This window comes from Ambystoma mexicanum, chromosome 5q, assembly GCF_040938575.1.
Source record: "Ambystoma mexicanum isolate Mex_15411 chromosome 5q, UKY_AmexF1_1, whole genome shotgun sequence".
NCBI lineage: Eukaryota > Metazoa > Chordata > Amphibia > Caudata > Ambystomatidae > Ambystoma > Ambystoma mexicanum.
The window spans coordinates 631090805-631115676 of NC_090933.1; the positions used below are offsets into that span (position 1 = coordinate 631090805).

The 24872-nt window shown below is 47.3% G+C and overlaps 1 protein-coding gene across 1 annotated transcript in view; it reads left to right on the forward strand.

Annotated features, from left to right (window-relative positions):
* RAB2A (RAB2A, member RAS oncogene family) overlaps positions 1-24872 on the forward strand; it is a 543971-nt gene that overhangs the window by 191471 nt on the left and 327628 nt on the right. Inside the window, exon 4 of the mRNA XM_069621096.1 lies at positions 23486-23568. Coding sequence (XP_069477197.1) covers positions 23486-23568 — 83 coding nt within the window. The remainder of the gene's footprint in view (positions 1-23485; positions 23569-24872) is intronic.

The window sequence follows — 24872 nt, forward strand, 5'->3', positions numbered from 1 at the left end:
TGATATTGCATTTGTTCTTGGCTAGGTTTTGCAGTGAGGTAGTTGCGAGTTCATTTTTCTGAGTGTCTTTAGGTATAGCGAAGGTGATAAGATGGTGGTCTGACCAGGAGCATGGTGTGATGACCGTCAGGGAGATGTCACAGTTGGCGTCAGCCAGCCAGTCCAGCTTTCTGCCTTTAGTGTGTCTGGGTTTGTTAATGCGTTATGTGAGACCTAGTTGTGTGATATCATTGATCGCGGAAGCATTCATTATTATTATTATTATTTGAAGGCCAAGGTTGAAGTCGCCCATTAGGATGATTTGCGAGGCTGGTTTAGTGTTAGCTGTCAGTAGGTGTGAGAGGTCTTCCTCAAAGGAGGTAATGGCACCAGGGGGTCTGTATATGAGGTGAAATAGAATAGTTTGGGAGTTAGAGAGTGGGAGTTTATAAGATAGGAGTTCTGCGGATGCCATATCTAGATTGGTAACTTCTCTAATGTTTAGGTTAGATTTTGCAATGATGGCCACACCACCACGTGCCCCGGATTTTCTGTCTGCTCGGATGATGGAATGGTTCTCTTGGATGGCAATAGAGAGTGAAGGGCCAGCAGCGGGATGTAGCCATGTTTTCGTGACTGCAAGGAAATCCAGAATGTTGGATGTGATCACGTCAGCAATATCCGGGATATGCGCAACTAGTGATCGTGCATTGATAAGGGTGCCCTTGATGGTGGCAAGAGTTGCTGACTCATCTAGTGGGGGGTCAGATGGCATGGGGAGAATATGGTCGTTGAGTGTCTATAAGTGCTACTAGTGGGGAAGGATGTGATTTGTTTTCCCCTCTGTGTGGGGTGAGAGTTATAGGAGATTTGGATTTGATGCTGACGGTGCTGGAGCCTAGTCTAGCAATTCTCAAGAGTGTGGAGCATGTGATGTAGAGAATAGTGTCGTTGGGCGTGTTGGAGCGGGAACCTTGTCGTGTTTCTCAGATGTGTGGGGCATGGGACGAGCGCTGTAGGAGGGGTAGCGAATTTGTAGATGCATTCAGCTGGTGAAAGCGGTGGTTCGACTGGAGGGGCTGCGGTCAGTGTCAAGGGAGTTGATTTGTGCCAAATGTTGGGTGGGAGGTTGGAGGGTGATATATTGTGGAAGAAGGGGGGAGGATGGTGGCCATAGTGAGAGTCACTCTTCTTAGTGTGGCCATGTTTCGAAGTGCTATACCCAATAGTCTAGTTCAGAATGCAAATTACCAGCAGTAGGTTAATTCAAATAAATGCAATTACCAGCAGTAGGCTGGTTCAAATAAATGCAATTACCAGCAGTAGGCTAGTTTGAATAAATGCAATTACCAGTAGTAGGCTAGTTCGAATAAATGCAATTACCAGCAGTAGGCTAGTTATGAATGCAGTTACCAGCAGTAGGCTTAGTTTAAACCAGCGTTAATCCTGGTAGCACCAATGTGGGCTCGACAGCCATGGTTCTCATCTCATAAGAATGTCCATCTTCCCTCCCAGAAAACAGCCCTGCCCATACAACATGTTGTCACAAGACCTAGGGAAAACACTGCACCCGTGCGCCCAATCTCTCAAATTAGCAGCTTGGCTACTGAAGTCATAGAATTTGGCCACCTCAAACTACCCCAGAGATGTATGACCTACTTAAAGAGGCACTGAAACCTAACAGCAGGCATTGTTATTCCCAATGAGTGGAAAGGTTTAGTCATTTGGAGCAATACTAAAAATATCAACCCTATTGATTGTTCACCTTAAGATATAGTCCTTTATCTAACCTCTCTTAGATTCCGGGACTTGTTTTCAACTCCCTAAATGTCCACCTTGCTGACCTCTCTATGTACACCACGTCTCAGAGCAAGGTTTCCTGGTGGAAAATTCCTGTGATTAAGACATTAATGAAAGGTGTAAAGAGAATTCACCCTCCTATTTCTAACCCCACACCCGAATGGGACTTGAATGTTGTTCTTACAAGACTAATGGGACCTACTTTTGAACCCATGCATAAGGCCAGCATTTGGGCCCTCACCTATAAGACTGCCTTCCTAGTGGCTACAACCTCCTATAAGGAGAGTTAGTGAACTGCAGGCTCTCTCAGTTAAAGACCCATTTGTGACCAAAATGACAAGGTGATGCTGTGCACACACCCACTCTTTGCGCCTCAATTCATATCGAAGTTCGAATCAATCCATTGCTCGCTCCTTGAAACACTTGGTGCACAGGCGTGTTACAAATGCGATATCATCATCGAACTTCCAACGTTCTTTCAGAATTTCGCCAATTCAGTTGAAAGAAGCCTCCATACACTAAATGTTAGGCGAGCAGTGGTATATTACCTTGAGAAGACTAAACCACTAAGAAAGACAAACCAAATATTTGTCTCTATTTCCGCTGGTAGAGAAGGTGACCGGTATCTAAGTCGGCTATTTCTAAATGGATTGTTCAATGCATCACACTGTCTCTCTCTTGCCAAGAGACATTTACCCTTTACGTCTAGTGCTCCTTCTACTCCAGGCACAGGAGCTACTATAGCCGTTATTGCAAATGGTTCTCTTGATTCTATTTATGTTTGTATTTATACTTTAATGTGATACAGTCAACGACTTTACACATAAAGGAAAAAAAAATCCATAATGATAATATAGATAAATAAAAAATACAAGGAATTTTGAAAAAAGAAAATGCCATGTAAATACATTGCAATTCAGAATTTGAACTTTAGGCCTCTTAAAATATACGTGAAATACAGAATAAGATTCACAATTCAAAGAAGATTCCAAATTAATAATTTGTGCGGAATTTGCAATCAGGAATTCCTGGCACGCGAACAAGCGTCCAGACAAACAGACAAACTAAGTTAAAGTGAGCAACCAGAAAGAAGAGTCATACTGGCAAAACAATCGCACACGTGTCAGCAGGATTTTCTTAACGGACCTCGTCAGCAACAATTACTCTACCCAAGTCAAGGCTCTAGTTGAGACACCAGCAGCTGTTTGAATGATATCCAAACACGAGAGAGGGCCAGCTGCAGGCTCTTGTTTCCTATATTCAGGCACCAAAATCAGAAGGCCCGCTCACTGATAGAGGGCAAATTATGGACATAATCACCCAAATTTCACTCAATCATGGGAAGCATAATGGGGCCCTCTGTCAGTATGTGCTTTCCAGTTTCAGGGCAGTCATGATTTTTACACAGGTGACAGAATCTTTCAGACAGTTTCAGTTTCTTGGCAGGCCCAGTGTTCCTCAATACAGGCAATGGCCCTCATTCCGAGTTAGGACTACGGCATGGAGTAAATAGCTCCATGGTTGGCAACCATGGAGCTATTTACTCCATGGAATACCGGCATGGTGAATGGAGTAATTTCCGGTCCATTCCAAGGTTGGATGGACCGGTAATTCCCCATTCACCATAGCCCTTCGCCATCCCCATTTCTGCCCCCATAGGGCTCAATGGGAATGGGGAAGGAGGTAATTACGGCACCGTAAATTACGGTGCCGTAATTTACTCCAAGGTCACTTTGCGGGTCCCGTAATTTACTCCTGCTAAAAGCAGGAGGTAAAGAGGGACCCGCAAAGGGAACTCGGAATACGGAGGTAAGGGAATACCGCCAATGGTGCCCTTACAGGCGCCGGTAATCCCTTACCTCCAACCTCGGAATGACCCCCAATCTATTTATACGAAAAAGCAATAGAAACCTACAGACATTTTTTTGAGAGGCACAAAATAAGATATCGCTGCGCTCTCCAAGGGGTATATAGAACATAGGATGTAAACCCGTAGGACTTCCGGCCCAGGAGATGGGCATGGTCCTTTAGCCTGTCCCAGTCCAACATTTTTCCCTTGAACTCCTTCCGGAGTTCTCAGTAACCAAGTTCCCAATCAGAGGCCCAGCCGAGATCACTGAAAATACTTCAAGTGGACTTTGCAAACCCTGACTGTACTTTGTTTACCATGTCTAAACCCAGCAATTTTAATAGGTCACACTGTGGATTGGTAAGGGCCTTAAAGTATATAAGGCCACGTTTCAGTAGGAGCATGGGAGCCATCGAGCAAATGCCCCATTCCAGGTGCATGATTTCCATCAGGATATTGGGGGGGTGGGAGGGCAATATTCGAAGTCCAAAGCGAGCCTCGGCCCTGTTGACCCAAGACAAGTCAACCAGGGTTAGAGCTTCCAAGACATAAGAACAGCCGTGCAGAAGCACTGTTTGTACAGCTTGAAAATGCCATTGAGGGTGACCCCCACAGACTTTTTGCTGAAGGCAACAATCGGCACCATTAGTTGCATTGCCTTCCTTTCGCTGGCAGCTTGACATGACATGTTTCTTCTACTCTCCAGCTCCACCCTCAGTTACCTGTAGCTCTCAGTGTAATCTACACAAGAACCATCCATCTTAAGGGCCGGACGGGCGACTCTTTTTTTTTTTTTTTTTTTTTTTTTTTTTTTGAGTGAAGAACATAACCTGGGTCTTTTGCCTATTGATGATTAGCTTGTTTTCATATGCATAACTCCACAGCCCCTCTGCTAGATTTCTAATACCCGCAAAGGTCATGTCCATAAGGACCAGGTCATCGGCATAGGCAAGATATTGGACAGGGGCCAAACCAATCCTGGGCGGGCAGGTATCCAGCCTCTCAAGGTATTCTGGCAGGTCCGCTAAGTACATATTAAACAAGAAAGGGGCCAGTCTGTACCCCTGTTTAACCCCAATGGAGCTGGCCATAGGCCTTGACAATGTCCCTTCATTATCCAGCCTCACCTGCACAGTATTATCAGAGTGAAGCAGTTTCAATAAGTGGAATAGGACAGATGGACAGCCCTGGCTGCTAGTTTAGCCCAAAGCCTCTCCCTGGGAACCAGATCAAATGCGGACGTGAAGTCCATAAATAATGTGTACAGGCCGTGGCCTCCCCTAGTTCTTGTGCCCCCAATTAATGAATCCATAGCCCTCCGGTTGTGGGTAGTGGAGATTCACAGGCAAAAGCCCGTCTGGAAACGATCCAGAATCCTATTGGAATCTTGCCATATCTCTAGGTGATCCGATAGAAAGGAGGCAGCTTTTTGGGAACATCTAGCACAGCCAGAAGGCGATAGTTAGCCTGTAGCAGCCGGTCTCCCTTCTTGTACATGGGAATAAGTATTGCTGGTAGCCATGAGATCGAGATACTGCCCTTCCTGCATCACCTTCTCGAACAAGATTTCCAGTATTGTTGCCCAATGCTCAGGAGCATTTTTCTTTAACACCAAGGCTGCCAGGCCATACGGACCAGGCGCTTTGGAAGATTTAAGCTTCCCATTCTTGAAGGAGATGGCTTCCCGGTGTATCTTGAATCGATCCTTTTGCCAATTCCCTGACATGACCTGATTCTGAACTGGAGAGAGGTAGTCTCAACGTGGGCGATCCATTGTGCTTCGCTCACAGGATTAATAATGTTTTTGGACAAGCTACCTTTTGCCCCGCTCAGCGCCTGCCATATTTTACTCATGTCACCAGAGCACAGCACTGCAACCATCTTTTTGCCAACCACATTGTTTTAGGGAATAGTAGAACCATTGCACCCAGTGTCGATACCGTTTTAAAAAAATAATAATTTTAAGGTTGTCAGAGAGTCTGTGCACAGAGATCTTGACTTTTGCCTCACGAATTTCCCTTCTCATTTCCCTTTTCCAATCTCTGATCCTTTTGTCATAATGGTGGAGTTTGGCGGACTAGAGTGCTGCGCAGGGAGATGTTTTGCTACAGCTAGAATTGTAGTTGAAAACCAGCCCTCAATTTCATCCACCGTCATATTGGTTATATTGACAGAGGTCGAGTTGTGGCTGGTACAGAAGAGGCTATTAGCAAGCAGGATGTTTTTCTCAGACCAGCTCACTCTATTACCAGGATGGTTGACTCGTAGTTTCCCTAACTGGGGATGCACAACAGTAGACTTATTCAATTCAACCTTTAAGAATAGGGTGGCATGGTCACTACGCTAGTTAGTCTGTATTCTCATCTGAAGGGAGAGCTGGATTGGTGAAAAAATAATCCAGCGTATCTTGGTTATTGCCCACCTTTCATGGAGGCAGACCCGGTATGTCGCCCTTCAAGCGACTGTTCAGCATATACAAATTCCAATCCGAGAGGAAGTTCAACCATTTGACACCCTGTGCATGTTGATAAGGTAAGGTCGTTTTAGAAATGCTGGCAACATTACTGCTAGGGTCAGTACTATGGGGGCATCTACAGTGTGCATTGAAGGCCCCCCTGCCCCCACCCCGATAATGATGAAACCTCCCCCATTTCCACATAACCATCAGGCGAAAAAATTTGCCAAAGATTTCTGTATACCAGCTGTCTGCGTACCCCCTGGGGGTGTGGGGGTCATACAGGCAGACCACCAATAATGGGGACTCATTGGCCCAACAATAACTGCACATTTTTCCACCAAAACTAGTCCAAGGAGTCAGTCTGGATGGTTCCAAGCAGTTTCAGGGGGTGTCTGACCGCCACCATATGGCCGACCACCCACAATTTGTTTGGCAAAGACCTGGCTAATATACAAGACATCGACCCAAGGGTCCTGCAACCAGGTCTCCTGCAGCATAAGGATATGATTGTCTGCCAAGCAATGCAATGATGCACCAGTCTGTCAGGTGAGTAAACCACCTGGTATTCCAGGAGCAAATAGAGAGCCTTCATTGGTCCTTCGTAGTTAGTGTTGGGAAGGCTGCTGTTAACCATTGCAGAAATCTTTGTATTTAGTCAATGTTAGCCTCCCCCTCCAACCGAGTTTCCGACTTCCGCTTAGATATCTGATGGTTGGGAGAGGTTTTCCTCCCTGGAATAGGAATAGCAGGGTCGCGAGTCTGTGTCAATGTCCAGATCAATACAGAGTTTGTACAGTTGATCGTTGTGGTTGCAGATCAGCAAGATTGAGTAGGAGAACATGCAGTGAATTCTGGAGACGTTGGCATTGAGGCATTTAAGCGGTTCAACAAAGGCGAAGTCTTCAGAGACTAAAACCCTCAGCAAAGGTATTTGATGTAACTAGGAGAGAAACTCAGAATGATTAACCCACCTATCACGCTTCGACTGGTGGATTTGTTTAATAGTGAAGATAGGCAGGTCAGGATCGCTCTTCCCCCTGACGTCACCATATCTGCAGCCAGCCGAAGAGGAGGGCTAGAAACCTCAATGGGCATCGGATTCTCAGGAGTGGAACAGGCATTCAGCCTCATCTCACCTTGCCTGTTGGCGTTTCCACAACGGCCACAGTCCTCCAAATCGCTGTCTTCTCTTGACTTGTCACTGGGCAAGATCCAGCTGGTTAGGGTGCTGGTACTTTTACCTGTCCTTTTTCTGGCGGGCGCCCTTTTTCTGCGCATTTTTAAATATTTTTCTTTTCCCCTGGGCAGTCTGCCTAAGGGGGGCGATCCCAGCCTTTTTTGTCAACAAGTTTTGTTTTAAGGAAGCTTTGCTAGCCAGTCGTTTTTCCCTGCGAGTCTCGTCGATAGGAGCATGGCCAGAGCCGTCCCTGGGGGCAGCTGTCCCCGAGATATTCATCATCTCTTCTCCCATTTACACACTACGCTCTGCACCCGGGCCAGTGCCTGTTATTTTTGGGATATCATTTGAGTAGCCGTGTTTCAGCAGTGCTTTAGGAGGCAAAACTGAAAGTTGCTGGAATGGGGCAAAGGGGTGCCCAACATTTACATGGGCGGAAATCTCCACATTCTCCAGCATGGGGTCTGGCATGGATTCACATGCTCATGAATATTCCCCGTCGTCAGGCTGGGAATCCTCGGTAAAGAAAAAACCAGTATCAGTTTCGTTTCTGATCTGTCTTTCGTAGTAATAACCAATCACTGGTCTCTGCGTCATACTGACCACAGCCAATGACTGCCCTCTACCTAAGCACCGCCTCTGGCAGCCATCTTCAGATTTTTACCGCACGTTCATGTGTTGGGATCCTCGTGCAATTGCTCTCGAGCGTTAGTGCTATTTTTTCGCGCTTTTTACAAAAAACTTCGATTCTTTCGGTCAAAAGAGCCTCAAGCTCCACCGATCCTACATCCGATCAACGGGGACCCGTGTCGGATTCATCTGTGCCCCTCAAGGGTGAAGATTTCGTCGAGCTACACTTCGAAGGACTCCAGAAGCTTCTCAGGCCCTGTCTCGGAGATGGCCCAGGAGAAGGGAAGCTCGACGCCCGGAAAGCTGTTCAGGGTCTGCCCTGGATGCCAGCTGCAGAACGTCTTCAAGGAGGACGAACACTCTTTCTGCCTTTACTGCCTTCATGAGGACAAGACGCACGTGGAGAAGGACTGTGCGTTTTGCGGCAACATGTCGGAACGGACCATGAAGGACCGCCATCAACGTCTCGCCAACTGGCTGGAGGGTAAGAGCCCGTCTGGCGAGAAGAAGAAATCCGAGCGGTCTTCTAAGACCTTTGAGGGCGCCCCGGCGACGGGGGCCCAACATAAGGCCAAGCACCGCAAGTCCGCTGGCACCGGGAGCGCCGAACGGTCGGGCTCTACGGGCGCCAGGCAGGGCGCACCCTCCCCGGCACCATCAACCACGAGCCAACGCTCTGGGTCGGGTAAGAGGAAGGCCGAGCACCCGGCGAAGCTCCTGGAGAGGCCCCGGTCGAGCTCTAAGGCAGAGGAGGAGCGTGGCAGTGCCCCCTCCCTCAAGGGTAAGGCGGTGAGCGCACCTAAGGTGGTGAAGGCCTTGATCCATCCGACCAAGCCCTCTATCGAAACGGTCGCGGCGGCCCTGGCTCAGCCGGTGGTGGCTGCACCAGTGGTGGCGACCTCAGGGCCCAGAATCTCCCTGCCTCCTCGGAGGGAGTCTTCCTTTGTGCCCATCGATAGGACCCCCGTGAAACCCTCCGTGGGGAAGAAGAAGGGGGGGCAGGGCGTCGTCGTAGAGTCGGCCTCAACCTCAGAAGAGGAGCTGATCGAGGTCTTAAGCCACGGCCTAGGCGTGGAAGAAGGCCAGCCCGTCGGAATGGACCCCGACGCAGGTGACGACGACGACATCGTCGAGGATACCGACGGGGCCCCTGCTCGCCCGTCGGATTCCCCTCTGCCAGCGCCGCAAGACAACTCGGCGGCCATTTTGTTGGCCATACAGTCCTTATGCTCCGAGATAAGGACGAGGCTACCGTTACCGACGGAGGAACCTCTCCCGTCGGGGGATCCAGAACCGGGACCTTCTGGTGTCCCCCCTACCAAGAAAAGAAGGATCCATCCAGCACCTCCTTTTCAACCGTCGCGCCCCTTCCAGCCCTCCTCCCCGTCCACCCGAGGGGATGATACAGGGACTGACACGGCAGCGACGGGTACGGACGACGAGGCATACGACGAGGATTTTCCGTCGTCGCCTCCCACCAGGGCCTCTCCGCCCGACGAGATCGGATCTTTCCACTCCATGATCTCCAGGGCTTCCGAGCTTTTCCAACTCTGCCCTGAGGAGAAGAAAAAAGAAGGCTTCCTTTATCAGCGGCGCGAGGCCAAGAGGAAGACGGTCCTCGCAGTGCCTCTGTTGGACGACATTTGGGATGAGGGCCTTTCCCTCCTCAAGAACCCGGACACGGCCCCCCTATGCCTCCGGGCGCAGCCTACCCCGGACTCCGTCGTCTCCGCGGCAGCCAGGAAGAAAGCGGGGGGGGTGCGGCCTCCACATCGACTTCCCCGCCGGACGGCGAGGGAAAGAAATTGGATACTATGGGGCGCAGAGTCATCTCGTCGGCAGCGACGACGATTAAAGCGGCCAACGCCTTGGCTATCATGGCCCGCTACGACAGGGAGCTCTGGTACAAGATGGCTCCCCTGCTGGATTTTCTGCCGGACGACAAGAGGGCGGAGGCCCTTGAGATCCTGCAGGAAGGTGAGGTGGCCTCGGACCACGCCATCACCGTGGCGACGGACATCGCCGACACTGGATTCCGCCAGCTGGGCAACGGTGTTTGCCTTCGACGTCGTGGATGGCTCAAAGCTACGGACTTCCGGCAGGACGTCCAGACCAGAGTCCTGGACATGCCCTTCGACGGGAACAACCTGTTTGGGAAGACAGTGGACGATTCCCTTCAGGCCATCAAGGCGGATACTGAGACGGCCCGGGCCCTTGGAGTCCTGCAACGACGGACGCCCTTTCGGAGCGGCGGAGGCAAGGGCGCCTCCAAAGGTTCCGGCGGCGGTTTCGCTTCCTACCGTCAAGCGGCCCGCTCGTCGTCGCAAGAGGCCTACAGAGGACGAGGCAAGTCTAGCGGACCCCGCCGTCGTCGCCAAGGAGGTCAAGGCGGCAAGGCCGCGTCCAAGCAGGATTGAACCGGCCGTGGGGTCGGGCCCCCACCGAAGCACCCCGGTGGGAGGCCGGCTGGCGGGCTTCGTCAGCGTGTGGGAGTCCATCTCCACCGACCGTTGGGTGCTGGACGCCCTGGCCCGGGGCCACGCGCTCGAGTTTCAAAGAAGGTGCCCGCGCGTCCCCCCCGTGGCCAGGAAAGAACTTCACGTCCCTCAACTTCTCCTGGAGGTAAAGGCGATGCTCAGAAAGGGCGCCATCGAACTCGTCCCAAAGAGGCTTCGGGGCTCCGGAGTCTACTCGAGATACTTCCTCGTGAAGAAGAAGACGGGAGGATGGCGCCCCATCCTGGACCTGCGACGTCTGAACAAGTTCATCAAGGCGCAGAAGTTCCGGATGGTCACCCTCCAGCACGTCCTGGGTCAGCTGGAGGAAGGAGACTTCCTATCGTCGTTGGATTTGGAGGATGCCTACTTCCACATTCCCATCCTAAAGGGGCACCGCAAATTCCTCAGATTCGTGGTCCAAGGGCGTCATTACCAGTTCAAAGCCCTTCCCTTCGGACTACGGTCGGCACCCAGGGTATTCACCAAGTGCCTTGCACCGGTGGCGGCGCAGCTGCGCCGCGAGGGGATCCACGTCTACCCCTACCTGGACGACTGGCTCATCCGCGCCAAGACGAGGGAGCTCGCCGTGGTCCACACGGCAAGGACCGTCAAACTCCTCACGGACCTGGGATTCTCCGTGAACTACGCCAAATCCCACCTGGTGCCCGCGCAAGTCGCACTGTTTCTGGGAGCGAGGCTCGACACAGTGTCCCTTCTGGCCTCCCCGTCGGAGGAGAGGACCAGGACCATCTTGGGCAAGGTGCAACGGATGTTGGTGGCCGACGCGGCCAAAGTGAGGTCCATCAAGTCCCTCCTCGGGATGATGTCTTCCTGCATCTACCTCATTCCCATGTGCAGGCTCCGGATGCGCCCGTTGCAAGAATTCCTGGATGCGCGCTGGATCCAGACGACGGGCAGCTTCGAGGAAAGGATCAAGCTCGACGAGAGTTTCCGACGAGCGATACGGTGGTGGGGCACCCGCGCGCATCTGACGGCGGGCATGGACTTCCAGACCCCAGCCCACCAGGAGACTGTGACCACGGATGCCTCCCTGGAAGGGTGGGGAGCGCACACCGAAAATCTGCACGCAAGGGGACTCTGGCTCCCGACGGAGAAGTCCCTACATATCAACGTCCTGGAGCTCCGTGCAGTGTTTTGGGCCCTCAGGTCCTTCCTTCCGTCCCTCAAGGGCAAGGTGGTGAGGATCTTCACCGACAACACCACCACCATGTTTTACATCAGGAAACAGGGCGGAACCAGGTCCCCAGCGCTGTCCAAGGAGGCGCAGGACCTGTGGCATTGGGCCGTCGCCCAAGGGATTTTTCTGGTGCCGTTTCATCTGGCAGGGATAAAAAACACCATCGCCGACTCACTCAGCAGGGAGCTGCGCTCGTGCCACGAGTGGGAACTACGGTAGGATCTGGTGGATCGCCTCTTCCGACGGTGGGGCACACCCCAGATCGACCTGTTCGCGACGGCGACGAACACCAAGTGCCGGAGGTTCGCCAGCAGGTTTCCCCAGACGAGGAGCATGGGCGATGCTTTCTCGTTCCCCTGGGAGGGCCTGTTCCTCTACGCGTTCCCTCCCTTGCCTCTGCTAATCCGGCTCGTCAACCAGCTCAAGAGGTCACGGTGCAGGATGATCCTCGTCGCACCTGCGTGGCCGAGGCAGATATGGTTCCCGGACCTTCTGGACTTGTCAGCGTCCCCGCCGATCAAGCTGCCGGCGGACGCGGATCTACTCTCCAGGGAAGGAGGCGCCATCCTCCACCACGACCCGAAGTCGCTGAACTTGCAGGCCTGGCTCCTGCAGCACTAGAGTTTGGAGGATACGACATACCGGCCGATTGCAGAGAGGTTCTTGCAAAGGCCAGGGCGTCCTCGACTCTTAAATGCTACGGACACAAATGGAAGAGGTTCTCTGTCTGGTGCCACGCACAGAAGATTAACCCTCTACGGATTACGGCTCCCCAAGTACTGCCGTACCTGCTGACGCTGGCCAAAGCTGGTCTGGCACATGCGTCCATCAAGATTCATCTTGCTGCGATCTCCCGATACACCAGAACCACGGGCCGGACGTCCTTGTGGTCTCATCGTCTGGTGAAAGAGTTCATGAAGGGACTGTTCAGATCGTTCCCGCCGGTGAAGGCTCCGGCCCCGGCGTGGGAGCTCAACGTGGTGCTGACCAAGCTCATGGGACCTCCGTTCGAGCCTCTGCACTCGGCCCCGTTGAAGTTTCTATCGTGGAAAACAGCTTTTCTTGTGGCCATCACCTCCGCACGACGAGTGGGAGAGATCCAGGCCCTTTCCTGCAAGGCCCCGTACTTGACTTTCCACGACACGAGGGTAGTGCTCAGGACGCACCCCTCCTTCATGCCCAAGGTACCGTCGGACTTCCATCTCAACGAACCCTTGGTGTTACCTGTGTTCTTCCCGTCGCCTTCGTCGCCGGCTGAGAGGACTTTGCACTCGCTGGATGTAGCTAGAGCGCTGAAGTTCTACGTGGACCGCACGAAGGGTTTTCGGAAGACGTCACAACTCTTTGTGAACTTTGGACCTGTCAATCAGGGGAAGGTTCTCTCGAAGGCTTCCATCTCCAGATGGCTCTCCGGCTGTATCATGTGCTGTCACCGGTTGGCAAACCGACCGCTGCCTGGCCGTCCGAGAGCCCATTCCACCAGAGCGATCGCAGCTACCACGGCGTTCCTATCTGGTGTGCCCCTGCTGGACATATGCAGGGCTGCTACGTGGAGGTCGACGCACACCTTCACGAAATTCTACTGCGTCGACCGGGATTCCAGGGAGGAGTCCAGGGTCGGCCAAGCAGTGCTGCGCAACCTGTTCGCCTGAGGTGAGCCTGGTGAGGAGGTAAGATGCTTAATGTTGAGTTGATGTGATGCTTAATGTTGAGCCTTTGCCACCTCCCGTGGTTGTGCATGTGTGTACTGCTATGTATTCTTTATTCATGAGCATGTGAATCCATGCCAGACCCCATGCTGGAGAAGGAACAAGTTACTTACCTGTAACTGTTGTTCTCCAGCATGGGTCTGGCATGGATTCACATGCGAACCCTCCCGCCTACCCCTCTGCGGCTCTTCACTTGGTCATACTGCCACTTCACGTGCTTCCAAATCTGAAGATGGCTGCCAGAGGCGGTGCTTAGGTAGAGGGCAGTCATTGGCTGTGGTCAGTATGACGCAGAGACCAGTGATTGGTTATTACTACGAAAGACAGATCAGAAACGAAACTGATACTGGTTTTTTCTTTACCGAGGATTCCCAGCCTGACGACGGGGAATATTCATGAGCATGTGAATCCATGCCAGACCCATGCTGGAGAACAACAGTTACAGGTAAGTAACTTGTTCCTTCTGCCCAGTCTGGTTGGCATGTATACAGCCACAAACCTAAGCAGGATTTTCATTGCGAACTGTAGGGTTGACGGTGAGCTGGTCAGTATGGACAATGTGTGGAAAAGGAGATGGAAACATCCAAATCGGGGCACATGTTAGGGGAATTTGAAAGCCTGACATCCGGGGTCTGATTCATTTGAGTAGGATCTTTAGTTGAAGCTAAGGTGGCTTCGAGGTTGGTAGTACAGGGTAATTCTGGCTTCACGTACCCCAGCAGACTATCCTGGACAGAGTAGCAAAGGTCCAGGAGGGAGTTATTGTCTGTTGCTCATGTTGGAGCTAACTTCCAGCTCTGAGATCAGGGAAGACCGGCAGGTCGGGGGGCTCATGCGCGATGTTGTTAATTTGTGCCACCACTTCAATCCATGCTACGGGAAAGAAAGCCGTTATCAGCCCTGGCAGGGCTTCATTCAGTTGAGCCGTGGAGTTGGTCGCCTCCATGCTGTTACTGGATTGAAAGAGACAGCATTTTTTTACCGTATTGTTGTTGTTACATTTGGCCTTGCGCCCACCAACTGCACACATGCATGTGTTTACGGACATTTCCAAGGGACTGTTTCACAACGGAAGCCTACGCCCCCTTTGTCCGAAGAAAGAGACTGAGCTTGTCCAATGTCAGCCCCAGGGGAGAGGCTCCTGGTGGACCCTGGGCGTTCCAAATTAAATCCCCTACTGGCACCGTTTTTACCCAGGTCCTCTTGTGCAGCGGGCAAGTGAGCTACTATAGAGCGCACTGGTCCACTCGATAACCAAGCAGTGGGGAGTCCCAAGGTAAGCAAACTGCAGGTGCCCTGCCGGGAACTTGGTTGAGGGCTCTTGTTAGAGTTCACAGGTTATTTAGAAAGGGTCACAGTTATACTTGGTGAAGGCTTCTGGAGTAGAGCAGTGTCAAGGAGTATATGTCCACAGAAGCCGTTGCCATGTGCCTACTGCAGACTGCCACTTGTCTGCCTCACTTCGTAAAGCAGCTACCTGGAGCTCTGTTCACACTTTCACTCAACATTACTGCTTAGACACAATCAAGTCTGATTTTTCAGGTGGGACAGGCGATGCTAAGACATCTCTTTGCTACTGTTCCTTCACACATCCCACTACCATCTCCTCGCTAGTCTATGCACAGCATGACATTTTAAGCAAATTCACAAGCATCAGAAGACGTGCATTACTCACCGTAATAGTATTTCTGATGATTGTATCTGCTTAGATTCACATGAGCCCACCCTTCCTCCCCTCTTGGAGTAGAAGGAACATGGACATATTACACCTTCTTTTCTTCTGTACTCACTCATGCATTCTGTAAGGCTCCCCCATGGCAGAGCAAAAACAACCGCGCGCTTTCTGGAAGTAGCTTTTCTAAGTAGTGCTGTTGGCTGGGAGGAAGCGCTGCTCTGAATTAGTCGTACGCTGCTACGGTACGATCCATGTTTACGTGCCCTTTGAAGCACTCCAAAGACAGTGGATGTTCTCCTTGATGAAAGTAGACCCTGTGGACATTATTGTGGACATTATTTGGATACTGATTAATATTCTATTGATTTATAGAATATACAGCTGTAACTCCGCTCCCTCCACAAAGGAATCTACTTATTCAACCATCTGCGCGCTTTCCGGCGCACGCGCTTTCCGGAAGTAGCTTTTCTACGTAGCGCTGTTGGCTGTTTGCTGCTTTATGCAGCGTGCAGTGTGCCATAGTTTTTAATACTATTGGTCCCTGGCAAATTCAGATTTGTTAAGAGAAAGTGGCACTTGAGCCGTGTGAGTCACGCTGTTGAAAGCAAATTGTATGGAATTACGATCAGTTGGTAGTACCCAAGATAGAGTCCTAAAACACAATATGAAATCGAAAGTTGAAGCTCCCCAGCTAGAGTCTGGAAATAGACTGAGTAGAGCGTGCAAACGGAAAATCATCTCCAAACCAGGTCTACTTACCGACAGTAAGCTAGCCAAAATGACCAGCTTTTTCAATAAAATTGATTCAGCGAGTGGAGTAATTCCCGCCCAGTTGAGTGCTGGAGATAAGGTAAATACTATGAATGAGTTAATTGAAGAACTTGCAAGTAGCCTACCGTGTATTGGTGCTAAACTGTTTCTTGAAATACCTCAAGAGCCTAATGATTTAGAGCACATGAATAATGAAAAGAGATGTGTGAATGGATTCCAGAGTGACATAGTGAATGATTGTACAACGATTGCAATACGCGAAAAGTCGATCTTCTTTGATAAACCTAATCCACAAAATAGATTAGTGGTTGACCCAATCACTGGAATAATTACACATGAAGATGGGCAAATGCAGAGCTATAAAGGTGTGGAAAGTGTACCTGCTAAGGTGACTAATCTGTCTATAATGAGCGAAGGGATAACAGTTTCCCCTTCTAATTTGAGCGTTGTCCCTAAGAGCTCTGAGGAAATATTAGAAGCGTTGGAGATTGCTATAACTAATCTGGTAGACAAATGTGATACTATTGAGCGTAAGCTAGATGGACACTCTGTCCTACTCCATAAGAGCATTAACAGAGCCAAGAAGACGCTAATGGCAAATATAGATAAATTAGCTGCAGCTAGTAGAGTCAGTTGACACTGAGACAGCTGATTATACTATTCCTGATATGGCCAAGGCTGCAAATTTTGAACAGGCTGCCAGGAGACTAAAAAAGAGTAGACTACCGAAAAAGAAAGCTATATCTCAAGCTGCCATGTACAGTAGTGGTAGTGGTAGTGGGAGAGTTACAAAAATTGATGTATAGTCAAAGCGGCGATTGGTGTGAGTATTGTAGAGGAGCCTATCCCTTTTCTCTCTACCACTACCCTCAATGTTCCTAATCCACCTAGACCGATTCCACTAACTAAAGAACCCAATTTTGTTGGAGACCACATAGTGTACATACATGAACAGTCAGCGAAAGACCCGTTAAAAAAAAAAACGGCTATTGAAAAATGTGAACTCTAGACCAAATTTGCAAGATATGAGACCTGTACCAGTTAATATACGCCCAACGTTAGATGAATGGCTAGCAACGACCAAAAAGAAGAAATTAATAAAAAAGAAAGGGCGTATAGCAGATACAATACTGCTAGACATGCAAAGGTTATTTGTAGAGCCCAACATAGACAAATCAGATAATATGAAATCAAAAATGGGTAAGAGAAATAAAGCGGATGCTTCTACTACTGAATTGCCATGCGCGCAAACGAAGACTATGTTAGATGATAGCTACTCTACCCATAAAAATTACCCAACTAACTATGTCAGAGCTCTGCAGTTCCAGGCTACTGCTAAGTCTGATATAGTTGAGATACTGAATAGAAGGCGCCTACTAGAGCTATGCGCAGCCATTGTACCACTACGGATGATATCTTCTAGAGATTTCAAGATAGTAGACCAATTAGTTACACCAAGCGTGGCCATCACCAATGTGTGGTGTACTTATAATGTCACTTTGGATTACATCCTTATCCATAGTGATTTATTTAGCCAACTTGGTTACTCCTGTAAGGAAACAAAAATGCAAAAAGTTAAATATCAGGAGATATTGTCCGGTCTGAAACCTATTAAAAACAGAACTACAAAAGAAGATAATGTGTCAATTATACCGACACACAATTCTAATATAAATGGGGGAATAAGTGGAGGAATGAATAACTCTGATGCAAATAAAGCTGGGAGTCTGACAGACATGAAGGCAAAACAGTCGGACATACCTACGAATACCATAGAGACCAATGGATATTGGCAATGGCTACCCATAGCATTCAAATGTCATTTTGAACAACGTCCCTGACGAGATAGGTATAATGCTATCATGGAATACAAGAGGTAACCATCACTATATAGCTGAAGACTGGCTGCTAGTGAATCTTGATTCCTTTTGTATGATCGCATTACAAGAAACATGGTTGCACAAACCTTGTGACGTGCACTATACAATTTCTGGCAGTGAAGGGACCAAGAGGCCGCTCAAAAGGTGGATTGCTTACAGCCATTAGACACCCATGGGTTGGGAAGAATACAAAATGGTCCACAAAAATGGTGCTGGCAGTAGAGATTTGGACTAACATACCCGAGATACCCAAACTGTTAGTGAATATTTATAACCCTCCGAATGGGGCGTTTAATAAAATCAACCTTGGTACGGTGACCAAAATCTTAAATGAAGCGATAGAAGACTTGCCCTGTATATTAGTTGGCGACTTTAATGCAAAGATAGTGATACCTGAGAATGTAATGAATGATGATGTCTGTTTGGGGCCGATAGTCCATGGTTTTTCAAATAGACATAGGAAACCCTGGGCTTTCTCAAGTATCACCTGAAAATGCTGAATTTTATTACATGTAGTGATCCTAATCGTAGCGCGACTCGTGTGAATGGTCGAAGTTTATCCACAATTGATTATATAATGGTGAACGATAGTGCCAATGATTTAGTGTTTGATATGTCAATTGGTGTTAGAGTGGAAGATGGTCACTTTCTTCTCTATTTGCTGATGAAATGTATTAAAGAAGAGACCTCCTACCAACTTAACGGCAATATTGAAATGAACAGCTCAGCAAATCGGATCACATAGAACCCTACTTAATTAGGTAAAGCCAAAGTGATAGCTGAAGCCGGAATCGAACTATTTAATGAGCAGATGGCTGAATGTGCCGAGGAATATACTAATGAAATAATAATTCAATTTGAACAGGTAGTTAATAATATCAAAGCGGTCTCAAATCACAAAAAGAATGTTGGCACGAATGAAAGATGGAATCATTCTAGTAAAAAAAACACTGTTTTTGATTGGTCAATTCAAAAGGCAAAACAACAACTTAGGCATAGAATCAATGATATAAAGAATGCCCAAACGAGTGATGCAACTAATCTGATAAAAGCTGCCAAAAAACATCATAGCTGGCATAGACAATATCGTACACTTAAGGCTAATGAAATCTGGTGCGGTATTGCTACACATGCCCGTAACAATGATCATCAGGCGATGTGGGCTGCAATCAATAGAACAAAGAGCTGTTTGTCTATTAATGGTGTACCTGAAAATCTATAGATTACACATGTTAGAAATACACTTGGATTAGATGGCCCCAATAGTGAAGGGTGTGAAATAGTTAACGCTAGATGGCATGGTAGTTTTACGGTTGACAGTTTAACAAAACTGATAGAGCAATTAAAAATCTCGAGGGCAACAGGCCCAGACCTGTAATGCCCTTTTACGGATGGCGCCAAAGCTGTGGGCGAAAGCCGTATTCACATTATTTCGCTGGATTGGAAAATATGCGAATATCCCTAATTCATGGCGAGAAAGTATAATTCTTCCGGTCCATAAAAAAGGAGATTGGAAAGAACCTGCAAACTACCAGATGTTAGACATTCCTGCTAAAATATTCGCTAAAGTGCTGTTGAATGAATTGAATGAATGGATTAGTAATAATAACATGTTACCAGGTAATCAATCTGGTTTTAGAGCTCAATCGTCAACTATCCATAATATTGTCAATCTAGTGACTGCAGTAGAATATTCATGGGCGGTACGGAAACTTCCTGTATATGCTTTATTTTTTGATCTAAGTGCAGCATTTGACACTATTCTAAGAGGCAATTATGGATCAAGTTAAGAAAATGGGGATCCCGTCTGGGCTCCTACATATGATCCAACTACTATATTCAGATACCTCCTGTACGGATTAGGTTAGATGGAGAAGGTAAACTATCTGAAGCGATACCTACCTGTCGTGGTGTTAAGCAGGGTTGTACCCTGGCCGCAACACTGTTCAACCTTTACCTGGCAGATATCCCAGATTCAATTAATGGATTAGGAACTGATGATGTTAAGATCTCTTCATTGCAATTGGGTTGGCTTGGGTATGCAGATGACCTAGTGTCACTAGATTATACCCCTGCTGGACTACAAACTAAATTGAATGCATTGGTAGAATATCTAGAGAAAAGTGGTCTTGTTATAAATATTGGTAAAACAAAGGTGATGGCATTCTTAGGTAACAGCAAACTGAGTCGATCTAACACCTATAAGTGGTTTGTGAATAAGACTCAGCTTGAACTTGTGGAATGGTATAAATACTTAGGAGTCGTCGTAGACCATATGTTGCTATGGAATCAACACTGGTCAGAGACAAAATTGAAATGTAAAAAAATAGCAGGTGCACTGAACCAATTTAAAGGCAGACAGGGTGGGTTTTCTGTGCAAACGATTGTATTGTTGTTCTCTGCTAAAATTGTTTCATGTCTTCTATACGGAGCTGAAGTGTGGGGAAAGAATTTTAAAAATGATCTTAACAAGTTTGAAGGAAATATTTTAAGACCGCTTTTTAGACTGCCAACTAATGTATCATGTGAATACCTTTTACTTGAATGCAATTTTGGATATGCCAGCGACATTTTAGAATATAAATCGGCAATGTTTGTGAAGTTATATACCCTGAATAATAACACATTTATGGTATACCTGATGAAAATATTCAATAAGACTGAATTTTTGTAAACTCCAAACTATTCACAACATATGTATGATATATATCAAATGGGCTAAGGAGAATATGTTAAGATGGATGTTTGTACCACATGTAAAAGCAAAAAGTCTTTTGAAAATGGCGATATATACTCAAGCAAAAGAACGAGACATGATACATTTAGCATCTGTGTCTGCGGATGGGTTATTCCTCGAAAATTGGTCTATAAATGGAGGAATACCCAATTATCAAAAAGCGTTCCCCCACCCGACGACAGTGAGATTATATCTGCTGTTTAAATTTAACAAATGTGATACTATGGAAGTTCTGGGAGCTAGACTTGGAATTACACGAATGCTGAGACTATGTCGATTATGTGGTAATGAAAAGATAGAAACAGCTAAACACCTAATGAGTGATTGTGAAAGCCTAAACTAGTTGAGTGAACTATCTGAAGCGATATGATAATTCATGTAAGGTAGAACATTTTGAGACAATGAGGCAGAATCTCCTGGGTGGAAATGATATTCTTATATATCATATGATGAAATTTTACAAATTAAGTTTATCCATTTTAAGAGAATTGTCGGCTGGTATTTTATTCTAAGAGGATATTAACAAATTGTTTTAGATTGTTTGAGATTTTTAAAGTTTTGTCTTATCAGAATATATGTAAATATGTATGTAATATGTAAAGCCAGTGGCTGAGCACATATTTAATTGAAAACCAGTGGGACCGCGACCCGTGAAGGATTTTGGGTACACTACACTACACGTCACGTTAGGGTTAGTGTTGGTCACGGCCATGTTGACTTTCCTTTTTGATCTTAGAAAGAAAAATGCAATACTCTGTGATTACCACTAGATGTCGGACTATATGCCCAGCATGTGAATCTAAGCCGATACAATCATCAGAAATACAATTATGGTGAGTAATGTAGGTCTTATTTATAAAGCGGTTTTCCAAAGTGCTGTGCATAGAACATATTACATACATACATTCATTATCCCAACCGAAGTTGATACTCCTTTATCGACTTAAGGCTGAGTTGGTCTTGCTGGGATTAAAACCTGCAAGATCACATACAGAACGCAGCAGCAAGCGCTCAACTCGCTGAGGTATTTTACCGGCATGGAACATGCCATGGAAGAGCTGGGTCCCATCATTGCTGTTTGAGCTGGTATAGCGACCACCTGTGGTTGTGTGTGGCACTTGACATCTCCCCCTGAGCCTTGTTTGGCATGAAGAGGCACATTGATGCCCCATGCTCAGCAAAGATCTGTGTAGTTGCTTGGCTGGCTTAAGGTCTGTGGCATGCTCCTTCGCCTTATTGGGCCTTTCTGGAATTTTCAATGCGATACCAGCCACGTTCTGAAGGTAGTCCACTATGGGCCTGGGGCTCGCAATATGAGGCCTGTGTTGGGTTCGGTCTAGAGCCTGCGGCTGCGCAGAGGGGGACAGGGTTCATTGTCATTGTTGCAACAAAGTCAGACCTTCCATCTCATCCTGGGGTTGGAGGCAGGGGGAATTTGAGGGATCATGGCTGGCTGGCAATATGCGCTCTGTCGTTCAGCACCATGCACCGCCTTGAAAGTGTGACTCGTCGGTTCCATGTAATAATGCCGCCACAAAAATCTCGCCATGCAAAAATATCGCCGAAAAATGGCCGTTTCTTTGTGGCAACATTGCATGGAACATGCGGGGGACACCCCCGCAACCCCCAAACATTATTTTTTTTTCTTTTTTTTAAAAAGATTTTTTTTTGCCCCGTCCCCATATATATATGGTCACCCAAATAATATTGCCACGACATTTTCCCGCCGATATTATTTACGGCAACCATATATATGGGGATATTATTACCTGATACCGACTCGTCTCTATTTAGTTGCAACCAGGGATGCATACAGCAGACAAAATGCTGTAACCAGGAGACCACTAGTGTCTCTTACACTTAGTTCTCCACCATATTGTCCCTCACTTAAAAGTGGCCAACCCTGTTCCCGACTTCACTGTCTTCAGTGACTCCTGCTCAATAGAATGAATTGGGGGCACATCCTCTTAAAATCTGTCATTCAATATCTTGTTAGTTGGACTGTATCTTCTGTCTATTTTATTGGTGTTAGGACTCGTGGAGGGTAGGTCAAAGCCCATGACAACTGAGTGATCCACTGGATAAGTATCCCAGGACTGTCTAATAATGTGGGGCCAGTCTACTGTCAAGCAAGAAGCAACTACAAAAAGAAAGTATATGTTCTTTGTCAGGCGTGGTGATTATCATTTGTTCTTTCCTAATTGTTGATGCTTTCCAACATACTTTACTTCGTAGCAATGGAAGAAAGAAGAAATGTAAACAATGAGTTAATGCGCAACTCCACATCAAGAATAGCTTTGCGTTTTGTAGATCTGTCATTGTTCTTCAATATAATAGAAAGAAGTGTTGCCAGTCTGAAATTCCTATAAACGGATAATTATTTACAAAGCGCACTGCCAAAAGATGCACAATCTTGCAGATTGTGCATAATGTTGCTTCTATATTCCTGTCGGTGTAAAATGAGTTGTTTAGCTTTCTGTTAAGAGTGAATTATCAAAAAGGAAACTAGTTCACTGGAGCATGCCTACTGCTATATTGTGCAGGATATGGAATGGACCGCAACATTTAAATTTTTTATTTTCTCTTGCATCAAAATGGTCACATGAAGAGTCCCAAACTTATTCTGTGGACTGTTGGTTGAACCTAGCGATACATAAAATGTTCTTTGTCCTGCTAACAACATTTACACCAGCAGATGGTGGGCGTTAAGATGTCGTTCATCCTTTATGGACAATGGGTTTAATTTTTTCTAGTGTCCCAGAAAGCAGGTTATTGAATTCAAATGTGGACCTTTGGGTTATTTGCTTCCTTTCAGATTTGTCTTTCGAGTTTAGTTGCTAGGTGTCCATTCTGTGCTCTAAGGGGGTGATTATGTATTGTGAAGCCATTCAGGCAATTTGGTAGTCTGGCTTTGCCAAAAAAGATTTCGAAGTTTTGTTAAAGAATTTTTTTTCTAGAGTACGAACTATGGGTCTCGACATCAACAAGAATGTGTTTTCCTTATGCATCCTCGTCTCCTTTTCATCAGCCTGCATAGAAAAACTGAAAATTCAACTGCTTATTGGTTTGTTTTTCTGCAACGCATACCTATTCTAAAACAATGCAACCTTTTTGCTTTATCTAGGCTGGGCAGGAATCCTTTCGTTCCATCACAAGGTCGTACTACAGAGGGGCTGCTGGAGCGTTACTGGTGTATGACATTACAAGGTGTGTAATTCACGGTCACCCATGCAGTTTATTAATATAAAATCTTGTATACGTGAAGATAGATTGAATAACTAAATGCTCCTCTTTCCTATAGAAAACACAGTACACACTGTAAAACATTTTTTCTTTTTTATCTTTCTCCAAGATATTTTATTGATTTTGTTTTTTTTCCATTGCAGGGAAGTAAAACAACACAACATGAGACAACATTCAGTACAATCCCACATCGCTGATCGATGTTCTGTGATCCGTGGTACCAGTTACCAGCCCCTTCCCCTTTAAGACATCCATAAGCCCCCCCCCCCCACCTCCCCTTGACCCATGATCCGGCCTAACCGCCTCGTGTTCCACCAATTCATACCGCCTCTATCCATTGGCTCCAGATTTGTACGTGTTTCTGGGGGCACCCCTATCCCTGTATACCCTCTGTTCCAAATCACAACAGTAGTCCGCCCCCTCTCTCCATTTATGTATACTTGGTGTGATGGGACTACCCCTGCAAACTGCCAAGTCACTTTTGCCTATCGGAGCCGTCTTGATAAGGCTCTGTTCCCTGGGGTTAATGCCTGTGTCAACCTAGATGTGTAGCAGCCCTAGTTTGGGGCAGTCTGGCACGGGAGATCAGGGATGCAATTTCCAGATTCATCGATCGAGCGCCAGAGCACCTGTGTAGTGGAGCATTCCCAAATTGTGTGGAAAAATCTGCTGGTTGTGCTCTTTAACCGCAAAACAAAACAGAACAGGTCAGCCGCCCTTCCCATGCAATGTAGCCTCTCTGGGCTACAATTTGCACACATTTTATATATATGTATTTTATATTGAACGATGCACAGCCTGCATGTTATACAACCTTCCCTGGATGAGCCTACAACCTCTATCCAATCTTCCTCTTCCGCTATGTTTGCCTCCGATTTGCCTTTCAGTTTGGCCAGAGGTTTGAGGTGAAATTGGTTATCACATGATGGAGCACAGTAGTTGCTTTTCCCGCGATTTCCCCTGCCAAGAGATTGGCTTCTATAGGAGAGCGTTCAGGGATATCCCATCTATCTTTGTTCTTGTGTCATAGCATGTTGCAGTCGTATGTACGTATAACGATCTCTGTGCGTTAGACCGTATGTATTAGAAAGAAGACAGTTGGCCCTGTACTATGACATGCTGTAGTTTCCTGATTCCCTCCCCCCCCGCCCCCAGTGGCTATCTCCTATTTTGGAGACCCAATTTATTTACATCTGGAAGATCGTTAACCCACAGTGGTGCTTCCAATGTCACAATACCCTCCCAACACATTGCCTTAAGTGTATCCC